Source organism: Phycodurus eques, chromosome 3, assembly GCF_024500275.1.
Source record: "Phycodurus eques isolate BA_2022a chromosome 3, UOR_Pequ_1.1, whole genome shotgun sequence".
NCBI lineage: Eukaryota > Metazoa > Chordata > Actinopteri > Syngnathiformes > Syngnathidae > Phycodurus > Phycodurus eques.
The window spans coordinates 15,194,178-15,214,918 of NC_084527.1; the positions used below are offsets into that span (position 1 = coordinate 15,194,178).

General features: G+C 41.1%; 1 protein-coding gene and 2 non-coding genes across 5 annotated transcripts in view; 1 reads left to right on the top strand and 2 right to left on the bottom strand.

The window, feature by feature from the left end:
- The window catches only part of adgrv1 (adhesion G protein-coupled receptor V1), a 112,135-nt gene extending 105,449 nt beyond the window's left edge, over positions 1 to 6,686 (top strand). For all 3 annotated transcript variants that reach the window (XM_061672220.1, XM_061672221.1, XM_061672222.1), the window contains 2 exons: positions 1,986 to 2,163; positions 6,302 to 6,686. In XM_061672220.1, the coding sequence (XP_061528204.1) occupies positions 1,986 to 2,163; positions 6,302 to 6,420 (297 nt within the window). In that variant the 3' untranslated portion in view covers positions 6,421 to 6,686. The remainder of the gene's footprint in view (positions 1 to 1,985; positions 2,164 to 6,301) is intronic.
- trnai-aau (transfer RNA isoleucine (anticodon AAU)) lies at positions 5,442 to 5,515 on the bottom strand. The gene has a single exon. It is a non-coding gene; the product is annotated as a tRNA-Ile (tRNA).
- On the bottom strand, positions 5,589 to 5,662 carry trnai-aau (transfer RNA isoleucine (anticodon AAU)). The gene has a single exon. It is a non-coding gene; the product is annotated as a tRNA-Ile (tRNA).
- Positions 6,687 to 20,741: the final 14,055 nt, after the last annotated feature.

Below are 20,741 nucleotides of genomic sequence, written 5' to 3' on the forward strand. Positions count from 1 at the left end.
TTTGCATGAAAACCAAAGTATCTGCAGAAATCCCATGTAAGCATGGGGAAAGCATGCAAACCTGAGCCAAGATTCAAACACAGAACTTCTATAAATAATCAAACCGATGCCATAATCACCTTTATTAACTGTACAATATTTAAGTACAGAAAAGTAATGCAATTGGGGAAAAACAGATCAACCACTGTTAATTGCCACCACGTAAAAAAAAAAAAAAATTGGGTGTTTGAAGCAAATGCTTCAAACACCAAGGTTTTGTGTGACTTCAGCAACTGTCTTACCAAAACATTTGGTCAAATTCCCAATTGTACAGTCCCTGGGGCATTCGACTTGAAAGGTTCAATTTTAATTCTAAATTGTTCATAAAATATGCCTCCTTCTTCGTCATAGGGTCTGAATACAAACGTGGTGCATAATGAACTTCCTGCTTCGATTGAATTCAGGTCATGACTGTATTGTCCCTTAATGCTGCCTAAGATTAAAACTCAAATTTAAAAAGTCAATGTATCATCAGTCCATCATATAAAATTTTTATAACTCTTTCAAAACTCCTCCTAGTGTTCTAGTAAATTCAGCACAAAATCACCAAAAGCCTGAGTCAGTTAATGTCACAAAACGTCATAAATAGTATGACTCTTAACTAAATTGCTCTTTAATTTCTGAACAGAATATTGACTTCACCTTCCCCTATCCCTGTTTTCTCAGCCTCCCCCTTGTTCCCACGCCCTCATTCGCATGTGTCCAAGTGCCCACTCCTGCTCCTCCTTCACATATTTCTCACATCAGCTGAGTGCGCTGTACTGCACAAGGAACATTTATGCTACAGTCTGATTCACATTATGTAACATCTTGATGTATAAACAGTCAAATGGTCATAACCCCCCTCACGCCCGCGTCGTCCACTCATCTTGTCCAGCCTCACTCACTCTTACAACCAGTCTGTCAGGGCCACACATGCTCAGTGTTGTTTCGTGAGAGGCAGTGTACACAAAAAGGCACACATCTGGCTGACACTGGCTCTGTATCCTTAACACTGCCTCTTGAGAATACCTTATAAGGAAGAGTGAGAGCGTTAGAAGTCCCTGCACTCACGGGAATCCGCTAATCTTGTTTTATTCATGAGAGCACACGACTGGGTTTCGCTTCAGCCCGATGAGAGCGATAAGATCACTTTGCAGGACATTGAGTGCTTAATTGTAAGTTTGGAAATAAATTGGAGTGAAATTATAGCAAAAAAAAAAAAAAAAACATCTGATCGTAGAATTAATTTAGAGTTGCCGTTTACCTTTAGATTGGTTACCTGGGACCAGCACTCACAATCACATGCAAATGTATGTCTGTGGTATTCACAAGGCACACTGAGTATTCTCTTGAATGAGTGGATTCTTGTCAAGCACGCTCATTGATTGGCAAGCAGTCCAGGGTGTGGTCTGCGTTTTTCCTGAAGTCATTTGAGATAAGCTCAAGCTCCCATGGCCTTGTTGATACACAGTATCGACTATGGATGGAAGGATTCTTGTTCAAACGTAATGGTACTTTTCATGGAAATGCACACAAACAAATAAAAACGAACGGACAAAGCCACACCAATCCAAACTTGTCTCAGGTACGTAGGACTACAGTACAAGGATTTTATACCATCTCCCGCCCCCAAAGATGTGTCTGTTTTGTTTTGTGCTTGAATTATTAGCTGGTTGTTTAACCCCGTAAAACTCTAACCCCCACGTGACCTTCCGTTCACCCCATGAACTCACTGTGGCCTTGTTCTTAACCCTCTGGGGTGCTTAAACGACGTGCACTCTAGCTGACCCAAACTCATCACTGAAAAATGTGTGTGTAAGAGTGTATTGATGATAAGAGAGGGCCTGCCCTGATCACACCCTGTTATTTGTGTCATATATTTTCTTGGATGTTGAATCAATGAGTGAGGCATAGCTCCTAATAACAACTATGTCATGAAAATATGCCTGGTGACTTTTTGTCAGGTGTCAGCTGACTGGGAGCGTGCATCGCTGAGGACCAGTACTCAGCCCACGAGCGGCTTCAAGGCCAGTCCGGTGATGGGGACGTACCCCACTGAGGGCGGCTTCATCAACACCAACCTGGTCGCTGCGGACGAGGAGTCCCAGGAGTTTGATGACCTCATATTTGCCTTAAAGACTGGTGAGTACCCCGGAGCATAGAGATGTGCTGAATTCAAGAGCGCACACACAAGAAGGTTTTACAGCAGTAATAAAAAATCAAAAAAGAAATAATCGGAAGCACATTGACACAGTGTACACTTATGTACCATTTGCCTTTGTTTTGTACTATTAAAAAAAACAATACTACCTCAAAGTGCTGTGGATCAACACACACATGCGCACACATAGCTGTCCTCTCACAGAGGAGCTGATGGGGTGCAGTTAGCCCCTATATGAACTTCCATAATTTCTGTATTAGACCTTCCTATGTCCAAACGCGGAGGAGAAGCATTGAAACCGTTAATGGTAACGCAGCTTTGATCGCTTTCTGCGATTGACTGGCAACCAGTTCAGGGTGTATCCCGCCTCCAGCCTGACGATCACTGGGATAGGCTCCAGCACGCCCGCGACCCTCGTGAGGAGAAGCGGCTCACAAAATGGATGGATGGATGTAAACGGCAGCACGGTGCTTTAGTGAGTTTGCTCATCTGCCTCATGGCCTAGAGCTCCCAGATTCGAATCTCAGCTCCGGCCTTGCTGTGTGGAGTTTGCATGTTCTCCTTGTGTTTGCATGGGTTTTCTCCAGGTACTCCAACTTCCTCCCGCATTGCAAAAACATGCAAGTTAGGTTCAGTGAAGACTCTATATCACAAGTGTCAAACTCAAGGCCCGGAGGCCAGATCCGGCCCACCACATGTTTTTATGTGGCCCGCAAAGGCAAAATCATGTGTATCAACTTCCGTGATTCTTGTTCAAATCTGTACCAAAATTTCAAATTGTCATATATCATAAATGATGACATTGAGATATTTTCAGCATTTTTGTGTTACCAAACATTAATAATAGTTGAAAAACCCATTACCCTTGATTTCTGATTCCAAAACTAGTTCATACATTTCATGTGTAAATATGATGAGGCGATAACATTTTTTTTTATGGTTTCACAGTCGTAACGGCCCTCTGAGGAAAACCGTAACTACAGTGTAGCCCGTGACAAAAATGAGTTTGACACACCTGCTCTAAATTGTCAAAAAGTCTAAATGGTTGTTTGTCCTGATGTATCCTCTGATTGGCTGTGGACCAGTCCAGGGTGTACAAGTGTAAAATCAAATGTGGGCCTTATTTCGGTATCCATGATGAGTCGCCTCATGCAATATTCACCTCAGTGGAGTGAAGTAATCATTCAATTAATGTCTGTCAATGGTTAAAAATCAGTGAGATACTACACGAACTCAACTGTGTTGAAGACCAGTCAGCCTAGCTGGACTCTGGACACCTCCCCCTTGTGACTTTCGACCTCCCCCCTCCGGCACATGTCACACTAAACTTTTAACCTGCTTGAAGACCAGCAAAGCGAGGCAGTCAGCTGGAAAAAAAAAAAAGTCAAATCACAATTACATAAGCGGGCGAGGTCGGGAAGCACCTCGGTAAGGAGGCTCTTCACACACTTCATTTGCTAGTGAACTATTAAACCCGCTCATCTTGTCAGCATGCAGTAAAACTGAGGGCTGATCATTAACATGATGCTTTTACTGTGAAAGCAAAGCATTTTCTTATCATACCTGACTGACACGCACACACAGCATGAAGACCGAGGTGTCACTCACTCATATTCATGCTTAAAGAATGCTTACATTGATCATTTCAGTTGATTTGGATTTATTGGAAACACTTATGTAATGTCTTATTTTGCCCTACTTTGCACTCAGTTCTAAAAGCTTTATGAAGATGGACGCATCCATCAATTAGTGCTGGACCTTTGGAAATATAAATCAAGTTAAAATTTTTAAAAAGAAGGGAATTAAGCCTTACACACAGTTTTGACCCATTTTGACATTTGATCTAAATGTTATTCTTTCACCAGGAATTTTGATGACTTTTCCTAAAGTGGCCAGAAAAGAAAATGTACATGTGCAAATGTGCATTCTTTTGTACAGTTGGGCTGTTCTGGATCAAATTTGGCGCATTTTGACTAACATAGATTTTTGATTTTACCAGTAGATCAAGGACAATTGTGATAATGGTGGAAATCTTGAAAGTGCAAAATGGTTCATGCGAAAAATGTGTGCATTTTTTTTATGGTATCGTGGTAACCGAGAGAGAGTTTGAAACAGTCCCAGGAACGGAAAAAAAAAAGACATACAAAGGTCAGGCGGCTAATTCTCTTCTTTCCCTTTTCTCCGAAACATTGAATAAAAAGTTTTCATCCGATTATTAATGTCAGACAGTCCATTAATGCATTTTGAAAAGAGCTGTAGTTTGTTATTTGATATATATTATTCACATTCTATGCGTGAATGACAAAAAGAACAGTATGTGCGTTAAAGGGACAAATTATTGAAGCACTATTAAAGGCGTTACAATAACATTACAGTATTCCATCCTGCAAAGGAAGTTACCATGTCGAAATATGTCTTTTAAAATACTTTTATGTTAGGCTCCTTCTGTGTATCTCAGTTGTTGTTTTTGAAAGAGAATACATTTTACTGTGCTGTAAAGTATCATGGTGTTGTTCGGTGCATGTTGCCTTACTTTTTTTGATGAATAAAGTCCTCATTAGCACACAGTTGTTGTCCGCACATAATCTGGCGATGAAGCTTCACTTTTTGTCGCAGCCGTTGGCCCCGCTGCCACTCGTATTAATCTATTAAGGCTAGCGGCGTTTTCTTCAGCTATCAGCTTGAGGCCAGTTTATCCTATCAGGCGGTGCCGGTCACGGTTTCTCTTTGCATCATCACAACCTCCTGTCGCGGACGGGATGTTTCGGTGATAAAGGAATTTCAGACCGACACTGAAAATGCAGGCGACAGGTGAAAATTTTCGGTGACTTAGAAGTCTGTACTAGCCCGAGCAGGCCAGTGTCTATACATGCAGTAGAAGGTGGCCTGACGACAGCGGTCTAGTGTTCATGTCAGACCCTGGTTGTAATCAATGAAATCAGAGATAATTATTCCGGTATGCAAGACTTACTTTTTTATTAATTTTTTTATTTTTATTTTTTTACAATAATCCAATATTGGAAAAATTTATTACAGCATAACACATTACATTATGCTACATTGGTGATTTTGATTGCTTTATTTATTTATTTAACTTTTATTACTCTCCTAGCCAAATTGCTAGGCTGGCTGGGAGAATGCACGTTCCAGTTTTCACCAAGTATGTTGCATTGCCTAACAAAAGGAAACATACCATATTTACTGCCCAGTTTTGTATGGTATGACTCGTCTCCACACAGATAAACCCAAAATAGCAGTGTGGCCCGTACGGGGATCGAACCCGCGACCTTGGCGTTATTAGCACCACGCTCTAACCAACTGAGCTAACCGGCCTCTGCTGAATTGTAAATATCACATCTATCTGGGTGCAAATGTCATCTGAACTTTTTGGGTGACTAAAAGCCAATGGCCCGTACGGGGATCGAACCCGCGACCTTGGCGTTATTAGCACCACGCTCTAACCAACTGAGCTAACCGGCCCGATAAGTAGAGTTCTGAGGACGGGTTCAAATTCCAGCCCCGCCTGTGTGTGTGTGGAGTTTGCATGTTCTCCCCGTGCCTGCATGGGGTTTCTCCGGATACTCTGGTTTCCTCCTCCATCCCAGAAACATGCATGGTAGGTTAATTGAAGACTCTAAATTGTCCGTAGGTGTGAACGGTTGTTTGTCTATATGTTCCCTGCAATTGGCTGGCGACCATTTCAGGGTGTACCCCGCCTCACGCCCAGAGTCAGGTGAGGTAGGCGCCAGCACACCCGCAACCCTCGTGAGGATAAGGATGAAGGATGTATGAGACCATTTCAGTAGTATGTGACAGTGTTTTATTTGTTTGTAAGAGGATTTCAGTAGTGTGTATGGAAGCGTTTCAGTTGTTCTTGTGCCAGGTAATCCTGAATGATGTCCCTGACGGCCCCTCATTCTGTAATCTCCTCTTCATTGTATGTGTAAAATGCAGTACATGGACACGTTATCTGACACAGCAGAGATAAAATCAGTCCAATAATGTATTTCATAAAGAGGATTAAAGGTGTGGTATCCACTGAGAATGATTCAATGTTTTGTTATCATTAGTTGACCTTGACACTAATAATTATTTTGTGTGTGCGTGTGTTCGTTTCAGGGAGCGGGCTTAACGTGAGCGACAATGAGTCCATCCCAGGCAGCCACGACGGGGGCAGCGTGAGCAGCTCCCAAATCGTGGAGCTCCGAAGGATCCCCATCGCGGACACACACCTCTAACCCCTCATCCTCATAGCACAACACAGTATTTTTATACCACGACGACATTTATTTGCACTAAATGTTTTCTTCGTCTTCTTTTTTTGTGGAATAGAACATTTTCACGTAGAGCTTTGATATAGAGCTTTGATATGATTTGTACTGCTTTTATATGGATGTATGAACCTGTATCAGAATGTTGTACTAAATTAATGGATGCAGTTTGACTGGAATTTTTGTAGCGGTCTACTAAATGAGATAGAGCTGGTCTAACATTGTTAATAAATATGATTCTGTCTATTTTGATTGGGGCTGTGTAAAATATGTCTGTGCCAACATTTAGGCAGCTAACAAGTTAAACAATGGCTTTCAACCTTGCACTGATGTTTTTTAGCGTTTATTTTAGTCTTCAAACCAATCTAAGAGCTGATGATAGACACAAAAATCAAATTATTTTACTAGATTGCAACAGTCGCAATACAAGCTTTAACATTGAGCTAAAACTTCCCCAAAGGTCAAACTAGCAACTTTACCTCACAATGAATTGGGACAAAATTCACAAACGTCTCACAGTATCACAAACACGAACCTTGGGCCTCATCGATGGGTAGGTACAGGAATCAACGTTTTACAAAGCATTTGTTTCCACTCATTACTCTTTCCTTTCGTTTTCACCTGTGTAGTGTGAAGTTGACTTTTGTGATTAAAATGCTGAGTTGCGGTGGATACAAAATAAATATTACGTTTAAAACAGGAAGTGAAGTTAAATCTTCCAAATATAAACCATTTCGACGTGATAAAACAGTCGCAAATAGCTATTTTTAACTTTTCGCTGAAACATTAATTAACGAATATTAAGACAGTTCGGTTAGTTCCATAGGTTCATAGGTTTGATATTGATACTGGTTATAAAGAGCCATGAGTCAAACGTTTGTTTTAGTCTATGCCGTGGGCTGCTAAGAAAATGGATGTTCATAATTCGGACACCCTTTATTTAAACCATGCAAACATTTTGGACCCAGCCCCCTAAAAGGATCGGAAAAATCGAGAATCGTTTGGAACTGCAATTGAAATAAGGAACCTTCGTGTCCGGAATCGCTCAAATTCAAAGGATGCCCAACCCTATCTGTGATAAAGCCAACATATTTATGGGGTATTTGGTCATTCAAGCATTGTTTAGGAATCACATTTATGACAGTTACAATTATTACAAGCAAAAATAGTAAAATCTGGAAATTGGATTCAAGTTGCTTGTTTTTGCTCTAATTAGCAGATGCATGATGCCCGTGGTGCAGATAAACAGAGAGGTGTTATTTGAAGAAGTGCAGAAACAAGTAATAGAATTGTCTCCATGTGCTCATGACCTCACTCTCCCTCCCGAAGGCGAAGGGGTTGAAACTGGAGGAGTGGGAAGAAGACTATTATCTGCCATCATCAAGAGGAGCCCAGGCTTTTGTACTTTCTCGCTGATGCAACACGTTCCCGGAAGCATTCATTAAACAATATGTTCAATATTCTGGTTGTAGTTTCCAGTGGCTTAGAACTGCACTGCCATTACAGATACTGAGAGCTGTCGCCGGTATTTTGGTTGCCTCATGCAGTTAGGGGGGTTTCCAATATTTTGTGTGTCTGATTTGACCAAATACAGCAACCGAAAAATTATGAATTGCTCGTGCTAGTATAACGCATTTTTATTTTTTTTAGGGCCAGAGCATCAGGCAGTGCAAAGTCCTTCTTGGAATTATTGTGTTAATGAATGAATCACGCTTTGAAACATGTCTGAGAATGCTCCAATTTTGGCCAACATGTGAATCCTGGTGATATTGTAAATATTTTAGGGGGCCTAAACTCGACTGCGTAAAACCCGGTAGCACTCACCGGAAGGTTAGACAAAATAAGCCCCTGACACCAGTTTCACCAATCCACACGAAATTGGGTGGACAGAATGCACAAAAACGTCTCAAGGACCCATGCCTGAAACTGAACAGAAGGTTGGCCGTTTAAGTTTGAAGCGAACGGTTTAGACAACTTTGGGCTCATACTTTGACAAACTCCTGCCAAGAAATCTGCCCAATAAGGACTAGGTATACTAGACAGATGGGCGACGCCAAATTGCTGGGCTTTTTTTTTTTTTTTTTTGCCTACGCCATCTAATGTGGCCGAAGCAGTGCATCAAACCAAGGGCCAGTTCATCCCTGCTTGCAACTTTATTATGACTCAATATTGCCAAGTGTATCTTGACGGCCACCGAATGTGACTTGCAGCATATCTTTGGAGTCAGCAAAACCTTCCAGAAAGAAGCATTCGTGTTATTATTCAATCGGACGAGTGGAACAGAACGCAGTGGAAGACCTCATCGAGATACTCATGCATTTGTTCATTTCAAAAGTGCTGACTGACGTTTTAATAAACCGCCACAAATCTGTGAACGCAGAGATACAAGCCATTGCAGTGTGTTTTATTAGAGTTACATCATTAGCTGTGACGCGCACATGCTTATCTCACTCTCGCAGTCAGCTGTTTGATAAGGACGCTGGGGTTCATGAAGTCGTTTTCATACCGAGTCTTCGTTTCAGAATCTAATGTATACTAACTGTGTTTGTAGTGTGCTTTACTTTTTCTGTCATTAGGCATCTGATATTGTTTCTGCCACCACTATATGAGGGTACTAGTGATTAAAGAGGTCAAGTGTGACAATAACCCTAGAAGAGAAAAATGAAACATTGCATCACATTATGTACAGCACTACCTAAAAAGCATCCCTAGGTGGCAGTATTGCACTGTAAAGTGTTTTGAAGAGTAATGTTACTTCCATTTGATTGTATTTAACGTTATTATACAGTTGCTAATTTCGCTTAAGACAGTACATGTATCTTCATATGCAAATGATGTTTTAATGTTACATGAAACATTGTCCAAAATGTTATTGGAGGAACGCTACTTTTATTCCATTACATTGAGCTACATATTTATATCTAGCTGCTATTGCTTGTTCAATCTGTTGCTTTTCTTTCGGCAGAAAGATTCCTGTCCCGGGCGCTGTCACGGGCCTCTGTTTCACCACTCCAGCATAACCACTAGCGAAGTTTGACGACATTTCACCAATCAAACGGAGCCAGGCAGTCGCATGACCTCTCTCAAGCAACGGCGTGTGACTCGCCGTCAGAAGAGGCACTCCTGTTGGCTCACATTCAATTTATGTTTACCTTACAGACTATGAAAAACAGGTCACTGATGGTGTAGTGGTTCCCTCGCCTGACTTTGGTGCGGGTATTGGTGGAATGATGTCTATTTCTCAGCCAATGAGAAAGGACAATTCAAAAGCAAGAGCAAAACGTGCATGACCCCCTGACACAACACACAGCAGGCAAACAGTTATGAAGATTGCGCTCACAACACACACACACACGCGCGCACACGCACACACACACATGCTGTACACACGGATGATGAATGTGCACTGTCACCACATTCACATTAAATTCAAACTAGTGGAAGGTATGTTGACACACACCGACCCAGTCACACCATCGGGTATCTGGTTTCTGCACAATCAAATGTAATTCAATACAAGAGCTACATCCCAAAACAATATAATGATTAGTTTTGAGATGAACTTAACAGTACTGTATGTTTATTATGGCGGCGTTAATTTGAAAGGCACTGTAAATCAAAACTGGGGATTTTATGTAAAGGCCGATTTTTTTTTTTTTTTACATAGTTTTTTTTTCCTTTGTTTTTTTTAATGCATGTTGTTAGATTGTGCAGACATGCCTAATGTGGTCGGTGAGTGTATATCAACGACGCTAGTCTCGACTCTGTCTGACAACAAAACCATTCAAAGATAATATCACATTTGAAATACAATCAATGGGTGTGAACGTGTGAAACATGATTGTCATCCATTGTCGTCATAAGGTACGGAAATAGAGTCGTACACCCTTTGAGTCAAAGCTTTTACTGTGACGGGAGACAGGGCATGTCCCAGTTTTACGTTCTTCGCCAACAGAATCGATTCACCAGTGAATAAGAGTCATTTAATTCTTTTTGTTTGTTCTGTTTTGACATCCCCAAAGTTCCCTGATGCAGGGAACATTGCGTGCAGCAGCGAAAGCAGCAAACTCAATAAGGGGTTGAGGGTGTAGCTGTATCGAATCACTTAATCAGCTCCCTGTGACGTCATTCGGTGAGTGAAAAATTGACACAAACCAGATTTTACCACAAGACCCATTTCCAAATATTACATTATGCATACTAGGTTTAGTTAGGAGATATGGGACGGATGAATGATACTACTTGCAGGTGTTCCTGAAAATGCCGAGAGAGCAGCGCCTAACGAGGTCCAAGCATTCGGATATGAAGTGGTGCGGAGGATTTGTCAATCTGTGTATTACGCACACGACGCTTGTACTCAAACTACATTCCCCATGCTGCTGACACTTTTGTCTGATGAGTGAAGAGAGAAAGCAAAAAAGACAGCAGAAATGAGAAAATAAGAAAAGAGACTCAATTTGTATTGGAATCCAAATTTGCCTTCCTGCTTTCGTGCTTGGTGGAGGTAACAAGAGCCAGAAGCGCAGTCGCAGTGCCAGGTTGTAAAGCAGCACCAACATTCTCTCCGTTTTATTTGAGGTTGCTGAAAGATGACGTGGCCTTTTGGCTTGTTTGGATGCACTCAATCCAAAAGCCAGATAGATAAAAATGGAGCCTTGTAAATTTCTGGACCGGCAGCAATACAAACATTAGATGACAACAAGAAATAAACAGTATTCGCACGTACAAAACAAAAAGTCAATATACATACAGTAGAAGCAAAGGGAGGAGATTTCAAATTCAATAACAGGTAGGGAAAAATTGTTTATATAAAACCGTGCAAAGTCTCATCACTATGTGTGTAGCAGCAGAGTTTATCGAACGCAACTTTTAATTTTGACAACATGAGATGTGTCCTGGCTGGTGCAGCTGTATTACAGAGTACTGAAAGATGTGATCCAGGGTTGCTATGGGATGGCGATAGCAACACAAGTCTGCAACGTTTATCGAATGTTAGTGAATTGTGAGGCAGACGTGCTAACGACTTCACCACTGTGCTGCCCAAAGTTGTTATCTTAAGCTAAAAATTCCCAAATTCATACATATTGCTAATACTTTAGAACTGATTCTCAGTGTGGTATGAGTACCACTAGTGGCACACAGGCTCCCTCTAGTGGTACATGAAAGAATCACTGAAAGAAAAGTTGAAACCGTCCGTGTATGTTGCAGTACTACTATAATGTTCGTTTGTAAATTTGTTAAGTACAGTTCCGTTACATTTAACTTTAAAGTTCCGTACATTCGCATCTGATCTTTGAGAACTGTGTTTTCAAACATTTATTTATTAGTACGCTACAGTAAATCAATGGTGCTACTTTTTTTTTTAGGTGTAAAACGACCATTGTTTTAGAAACATGTGGACGGTGCATGTTGTCGCCTTGCCTCACCTCGCACTCAACTCCGAGTTGAAACATAAGTCTTGAAAGTGAAATGGCAACACTCTCTACCCTAAGGAAACGACATTCTACAGGGGGCGGGGAGTTAATAGGCACATCATATCAGCCAATGACACTCGTACACTCTAGCATGTACACTCTACTGTGTTGACAGCGGCACTGCTATACACGGTGAGCCCCCTCGGTCGAGTCATATGTGTGTTCTGTGCATGCTTACGTGAATGTCCAAGCAAATCCCGGGACGTTCTTGCTTTTCACTGTGTGCACAACATGCATGCATGAATGCTGCCGTCGTGTACGCGGTGCACCCAAGTGTTGGACAGTTGACACGGAACGCTCCTTGTTGATATTTTTAACCCCCGCTGTAGCCTGAAATAGTATAATAATAATAATAATAATAATAATAATGTTTGTACAGGGCACGGTGGGCGACTGGTTAGAGCGTCTTGCCTCACAGTTCTGAGGACCTGGGGTTCAATCCCCGCCCCCGCCTGTGTGGAGTTTGCATGTTCTCCCCGTGCCTGCGTGGGTTTTCTCCGGGCACTCCGGTTTCCTCCCACATCCCAAAAACATGCATGCATTGGAGACTCTAAATTGCCTGCAGGTGTGAATGTGAGTGCGAATGGTTGTTTGTTTGTATGTGCCCTGCGATTGGCTGGCAACCAGTTCAGGGTGTACCCCGCCTCCTGCCCGATGATAGCTGGATTAGGCTCCAGCACGCCCGCGACCCAAGTGAGGAGAAGCGGCTCGGAAAATGGATGGATGTTTGTACAGATAAACTGTTGGACCAACAACCTTTTTTTTTTTTTTTTTTTAAATGCCTTGTTTGGTCTTTTCCCAATGTGCCCTTGAGCAAGTTGCTGTTGCTGTGAAACGATGACCGTCACCATGACCTCATTAGATTTATGAATCGAATTTCAGCTTTATATAAGCAGTGATTATCATACTTAGCAGATAACAGACAACATACCATTGGAACGACTATGCAAAAGAGGGCGTGGGTTAGTGTGAGTGGTGATAGCGAGAAAGCACCAGTATTGAGCTGTGGGACATCATGTGACCTTTCCAAAATGATGTCACGAGTGAGCCATGAGAGGGAGAAAGTCACCACATCACACTGGCTTTGTTTCTGTGAGCACAACCACACAAAACCAGTTCAATCCTGCAAGACTAATGAAATCTAATAACGTAACACTGTACACTAACAGTTATTGTTGAACAAAGTGTTTGCTGTTATGAGCAGTACATCGTTATTGTTATTGTATTTTATCACCTTCTTCCAAATTAGTAAGCAATTACATTTTTATGTTTAGTAACCTGATAGCATAATTGCCTAAGTCGTTTTTAACTTGCTGTTTCATTATCAGTTAAAAAAAAAAAAAAAAAAATATATATATATATATATATATATATACCAATGTATTTGCTAAAAAATGTTTTCATCGTCGTGGTCGTGGTAATCCGCAAAGATTGAATCAAGTCAGCTGGACTTTTCTTATCTGTTGAATTTATTGTGTTTTTTTTCTTGTTTTCTGCAAAGGTTAAAGAAATGATGTGGGCAATTATGGTATTAGGCTAAGGATATGCATGAAGACATGTGACAACAAGAACAACCCCCAAGCTCTCAAGTCACACTGCTCTGCCCTGCCTGTTCTCATGACAGCTGAGTAGCATTTTGGCACAAAATGTTTAAATAATAGAAACCTCCGGATATGAACATATTGTAGTATTTGTGCGATATCTTCTTAAATTCTTAACTTTTCTGACAATATCCTACTAAGTTCTTCTCATTGTACAATTACCTGCTGAATGGGTACACACTACTGTGCAGAGGTTATCAGGTGTGCTGTGGAAAATGATCAAATTTTTTTCATCATCATTTATTTACTACAATTCATGTACTGTATCTTTGTTCATCTATTTATCTCAGTGACATACAGTATAATGACGATGATTATGGCAGAAGGTAAAATGAACCGGTGTACCAATTCTGTTTACATTCATACAAATAAATTATGATCATTTCAGTCTACTTTTTGTGAAATTTTTCCTTAATGATTTTTCTCATGTAAAATATATTGGGAAACATGCAGTAGCCCACTAAATACTTAACTTTTTGTGTGATGCTAACTAAACTTTCAGTTTTTCATATTCGATCCTCTTCAATTCTGAAGTTTTTTGTACAAAATCTCCTTTGTGCTAAACTTAGGAATGTTCGCCAGTCAATCGTAGGGCACATATAGACAAGCAACCATTCACACTTATAGTACATTCACATCGATGGAGAATTTAAAGTTTTTAACGAACCTCACATGCGGCAAAAACCCAGGCACGGGGAGAACGTGCAAACTACACGTGGGAGCCAAGAATCGAACCTTCATCCTCAGAACAATGAGGCAGACGTGCTTACCAGTAGTGCACCATGTCCCCCTTTTAAACTCTTCAAGGATCAAAATTGTTCATCAAATTTGTAACTTCAAAATAGCCTACACACACTATTTTCCTTTTTTAAAAAAAAAAAAAAAAAAAAAAGCTATTTGACCAGTACAATTAGTATTAAAGTATTCGTCTAATTTTCTGGTTTTATTATTTTATCAAACGAAGTGCTCTAAAAACAGACAGACACACACACTGTTTTTTTTGCATGCAGTACACATTAATGCAGGCCCCCTGCCCCTCATTTGGAAGGAAGTTTAGAGAGCAACTGCCAAATACTGAGTCACTTTCACACAATGAACACACTCATTGTTTTCATTCTATCTATCTACAATCCAGCATTCAAGTGAGTCACAGAACTGGAGCAGACTGGACTGGGTCGGCCTTAACGTCAGCCTTGATGACAGCGACATAAAAAACACAAGACAAGTGTTATGTGGCATGTCTTTTGTTTTGCTTTGTATCCTGACATCATTGAACTCCCGTCAGTATTTGAACATCACTTCTTTTGTGGCTTTCAGTAAATTGTCATTAGACACTACAATTGACACAACAAAGACTGTTGCTAGGCAACAGTTTGGCCACAGCAACAAGCTTCGAATGAGTTTAGCGTGCGTCTATGTGTGTTAGCCACCTGGTCAAGTCTTTGCTTTCAGCATAGCAGACAGCAGCTGTGCAGACGGAGCAGGCTTGGTGTTGGTCCAGCCCAGAGGAGCAAAGGTTGAGAATGAGGAGGGGAATTACCCACTGGTCCAGTCCGGTTTGGAGAGGTGGAAAATTGGGGAACATGAGACGCGAGCGTCTGAGCTTATCTGGCAACAAAATGAAGGAGGAGAAATTTGTCAACCAGTCAAGTCAACAGTGACGATTTAAACCGATGTTGTGCTACACTAGCAGCTAAGCGCTCATTGAAAGTACAACTATAGAATGGATATGTGTCGATCAGCTCCATGGAACATCCATGGGAAATTATCATACACACATTCAATAAATGTGTAATTTCACATCCAAATTACACATTCATAATAGAACAGCACAAATTACAGGGTGAATTATTAACAGTAATACCATTTGTGTGATCGAAAAGGAAACTCATCACAATCCCCAAAAGAACAATGATCTCTGCTACATTTGATGCCTGGCAACAATTACATACAGCGTATTAGTTGGGCAAAATGTAACATTATTAGTAAATTCACCCCTTGTGAACAATCCCAACATTCCAGCAGCTTTAGCAGATGGTGTTTTACAAACCTGGGTGAGAAAAGGCATACAAACGATTGGTGCCGTTTATACTAATAATGACTTTTTGAGCATTTGTCAATTGTCCGAAATTTACAATACAACTTCAAATATTTGCAAATCAAACGTTGGATTAAAAGTCAAACCAAAGATACATTTCCACACAAACTGAAGGAATCTTTACTTGAAAAATGCCTTTTTGAGCCCAAATGCAATAGATCTACAGTCAAGGTTTTATATCTAATGTGCATGCAATTTACCAGTTTACAGCGGATACACAAACAAAACAAGATGTGAGTGGAGGAATGACGACCAAACCCCGGCCAAAAACACTGGTCTAATAACCTCCTATCATACTGCACATCAGAGAAAATTTGATAATCAATTCAAGGGAAACTAGATGACTTTGAACTGACTTGGACTCCTTTTTGGAACATTTGGACCCATCTTGACATGACCAGATAACTAGATGTATTTTTTTGTTTGTCATTGTTTCTTTCTATTTCTATTATTTTCTCTCTTTGATTGCTTGTTTTGTGGAGAGAGGGCTTTTTTCTCTCTCCCTAAAAACAACTATGCATGTATGCAGATCGACCTAAATTACTAGCAGTACAAAATTGTTATCATTGAACCTGTACTGTGTCACGTTTGATGTGGTATGCGCAAGGCCATAGTGTTATGTTATTTTGGAAGTGGGTTATCACCTTGAGGTTGCAACGGGAATCTAGGCCGGTCCATGTGAGGTGCTTTGGAACCTAGTGTGATGCTTTATAAAGCTCATAGGCCTTGTACCAATATTGACATGTTGATGTCTTGTTCACAAGAAAGTGAGAGTGTGCAAAATTTGATTCTAAGATGAATTATCCAATGTGTGTACACTCTGAACACAACTGAACAAAGTTAAGTTGCATAACAAGTTACTTTTATTGGTTACATTCAGCAGCTGCATAAGGCACATTAACCAAAATACATACGTTATCAGAATCATTTTAGAGGTGGACACAATAACGCATAGTGAGACTTATGGGTATCATCGCAGCGCGCCCTTCCCTAATGTAGCACTGAACTTAGCATAGCATTCTACCTTAATTTTCTGTTCCCAGTGAGGTGGAGCCGATCAGAGCTGACTTTGGCAAACGGTCAGCAGGCCCTCTCAGAGCATGTATAGACAAACAACCATTTACACTCATATTCACACTTATAAACAATTTACTGTCTTGAATTAACCGAATAGGTATGCTTTTGGAAGCCCAGAGATGAGATTCCAACCCAGAACCTCAGAAATGCGAGGCGGGAGTGCTCACCACTATGTCGCCAGCGTGTTACTGGGATACATTAGTGTCCCATAGATTGTTGGAAGAATGTCTGAACATAATCTTTGCTGCCAATTGTATCCACTCTGCATGGAAAGAATGCACATGTATGAAGGTGGAGATACATTGCAGTGCTCGCAAACAGTATTAAGTGTGCAGACATCTGAAGGTTGGCAAGGCTTGGCCGGAGATAGAGCTTCTGCAGACTGGCTGTTAGAAGTACACGGCTGACATATCAGCAAGGCGTGACCGGAAAGCTCGGACACGCAGATCCACGATCCACAATCCACCCTCCCCAAACCAGACCCGCCCCACCACCACCACCACCGCCACCACCGCCACCCCACTCGCACCTGTTGTTTTTCAGAAGTGAAAGCCACACAGGAGGGAGGTCAAAGCGTGAGCTGGGGGTAGGGGTGGTCTTTGCAGCCTGTGACTCAGTAGAATGTGAGCGAGTGAGGCGGGGGAGGGGGTGTCAGGAACGAGGCTGTGAGTCAGCCCGAGCTATAAAAAGGATGCTGAGGCTAAAATAAGAGGAGTTGTGAAACAGCACTCCTCCGTCTGGCATGCGGACCCCTTGCAACATAATGTAAGGTGAGCAAGGACTTTTGGCTATTGGTGAGCTGCCCCATTAACGGGGTGGACGGAGAATCAAGACTCAACTTTCATAGCCCTCCAGCACTTCTCAGCCACATTTCCCAGACTGTTGCAATCATCACCTGAACCTTTTGCAGCAACACACATTGAGCCCAACCCCCACCGCCAGCAGCACCCTTCAATGTGCATCCAATTCCTGTGTGACATAACCCAGGAGAGTGTGTCTCTCCATTCCTCCCCTCAGGCTCCCCGAATAGAATGGACATGCACCATTTGTGGAACATATCCATGTAGTCAAATGGTTATCGCACGCCAATGCGTATTATTATACTGTACGTAGTGGGAGGTGTTGTAATATTTGGCCTATACAAAAGATCTCAGTGTTATACAGCACAGTTCTGCATTACCACATTAACATTGAAAGCGGCAAGCATGAAATTGCCGTGCCGGAAGCAGGGTTACTGCATATACAGTGGTATCACCATCAGGTGATTTTCAGACTTTGCCATCTCATCCTAAAAGAATTTCAATTTTCCATTGAACTTCATATTTATTGCATTGAGTAGATGAGTTGATAGATATACGTATCGGTCAAGCTTTCCTGCAGTAAACAGCAAAATTCACCTACAGTGTTTTGTTGCTTGCTGACTGGGTAAACAATGTTAGGGTGGACATTTTTGCCTCATGTTAACATACAGTTAGGACATTGTAGACCTTACTTAGTAACACTGTTTAACAACTAGATTTGGAATTTCTGAAAGGTTTTAATATGAATTGATATTTGACTGTGACAGAGTGGACACATTTAGCTTGACAACGTCCAACTACACACATAATATACTCAAAATTTCAAAACATAAGTGTAAATATTTATTCTGTACCTATCCACTGTTTCAGGCTCCAGTGAAGAAAGACACAGTGCTGGCCGTAATGTTACTGAAAATGTCTGAGGGTTTCTTATAGGGGCTGTTATCCCATAATGACAGGGTGGACAGCAATTTCAGGGACACATGCAAAATGTTCAATATAATGATGAAGATGAAATGTACATGATAAAAATGACTCATCTGATCATATAACTTGTTGTGGACAGTAAAACCAGGTGCTTTTAAAAGATTTTTAGTATAATTTAGCCATTTATGACACACGATGTAGTTTGCAGAGCAATGTTTGGGACATGCCACATACATCCAATGAAAAAAACGGTATAAAACAGGGTTGTCAAACAAATTTTTGACGCAGGACACATTGTTTGTATGGTTTCCCTGAGAGGGCCGTTATGACTGTAAAACCATATAAATGTTTCATTGCCTTATCATAGTATTACAGTGGAACCTCGATTTAACGGACAGAAAGTAGTGTCCAGTTGGAGCTCAAAATCACCCCTTTCATGCACTAGTGAGGTAAATTTGGGATTCACTTTAAAACCTTTCAAACATTTTAAAGCTTTTTAAATAAATAGTTATTTACAATATTTTGACTTCCCCGGGTGTTTTTAGCCCATGACAAAGGTACAAAACAATAATTTTGTATTGTAATGGTGTTTTTCAGCCACACACAAAAAGTGCTTCAATTGAACGGGCAATCTGATTTTATGGATGACCCCTCCCCCCTATTAGTCCATTAAATTGAGGTTCCACTGTACAATCCCAATTCCAATGAAGTTGGGATGTTGTGTTAAACATAAATAAAAACAGAATACAATGATTTGCAAATCATGTTCTACCTATATTTAATTGAATACACTCCAAAGACAAGGTATTTAATGTTCAAACTGCTAAACTTGATTGTTTTTAGCAAATAATCATTAATTTAGAATTTTATGGCTGCAACACGTTCCAAAAAGCTGGGACAGGGTCACGTTTACCATTGTGTTACATCACCCTTTCTTTTAACAACATTCAATAAACGTTTGGGAACTGAGGACACAAATTGTTGAAGATTTGTAGGTGGAATTCTTTCCCAGTCTTGCGTGATGTACAGCTTCAGCTCTTCAACAGTCTGGGGTCTCCGTTGTCGTATTTTACGTTTCATAATGCGCCACACATTTTCGTTTAGCAAGAATCATGGATGTTGATGCAAATTATTTGCTTTCGCGGGCCACATACATTGACCTAGCGGGCCGGATCTGGCCCACAGGCCGTGAGTTTGACACCTATGGAATAAAATGAAGGAAACACATTTTAAGAGGATTAACGTTGCACTGGTAAGTGTGCAAATGTTTGACCACTCATAATAAGACCTCAGAGTTTGGTTATTCTGGTAAATTTTTATGCTGACTGAGGGATTATGACGAGGACACCAAAGGCACTTGAAGGTGATATTGACCTTTCGAGTCAAAGTTTGTTCAGGAACTTGACTTTGCTTGTCCTCGTTAGGGTTGTGTGTGAGCTGGAGCCTATCCCAGCTGATTTTGGGAAAGAGGCGGGGTACATCCTGGACTGGGCAAGAAAAATCGACAACCATTCACACTCACATTCACACCTACGGACAATTTTGAGCCTTCAATTAACCTAACATGCATTTTTTGGGGTGGGCGGGGATGTGGGAGGAAGCTGGAGTACCCAGAGAAACCTCATGCGAGCACAGGGAGAACATGCAAACTCTACACCGGAAGACCAAAACAGAGATTCAAACCCAGAACCCTAAAAATGTGAGGCAAACTTGCTAACTATTTTCACCATGCGGCCAATGTTAGGAACAGCTCTCAGACTATGCAGTGCAACTGACACCAATACAGTGTTATTATATTTTTCTTAAGACCTTTTTATGCAAAACTATTGAACGTGATGCGGATGTAATAGCTTTTCTCTTGCAAAAACTCCTCAAAGACACAATCGGGCAATAACTTTGAAGGTGAAGCAGAACACTCAGAGGACGGTGTGCAACAGTACGGCTGTACCGTAAGAGAGGAAATGGTCCCACTGCAACATGTCTGAACTCTTGGTGACTCTCCAAGTCTTCGACTAAACTCCTTGAACAGGAAATAGTTTCTCTAAGTTGTGCAAAAGGGGACAAAACAAGAACTGAAAATTTGGACTAAAGACACAGAGGAGGTGATGCAGGAGTGATTCGATGTTACCAACTGAACAAACTATTTTTATTAAAATAGATTATTTTATTTACTTTATTATTATTATTATTATTTGCTGTTATTTTCATCAATGATTTGGAATCGTCACTGATGGTGTATCGGTACACTCGCCTGGCTTTGGTGTATGTGAGTGCAAATGGTTGTCCGTGTCGGTATGTGCCCCGTGGTGAC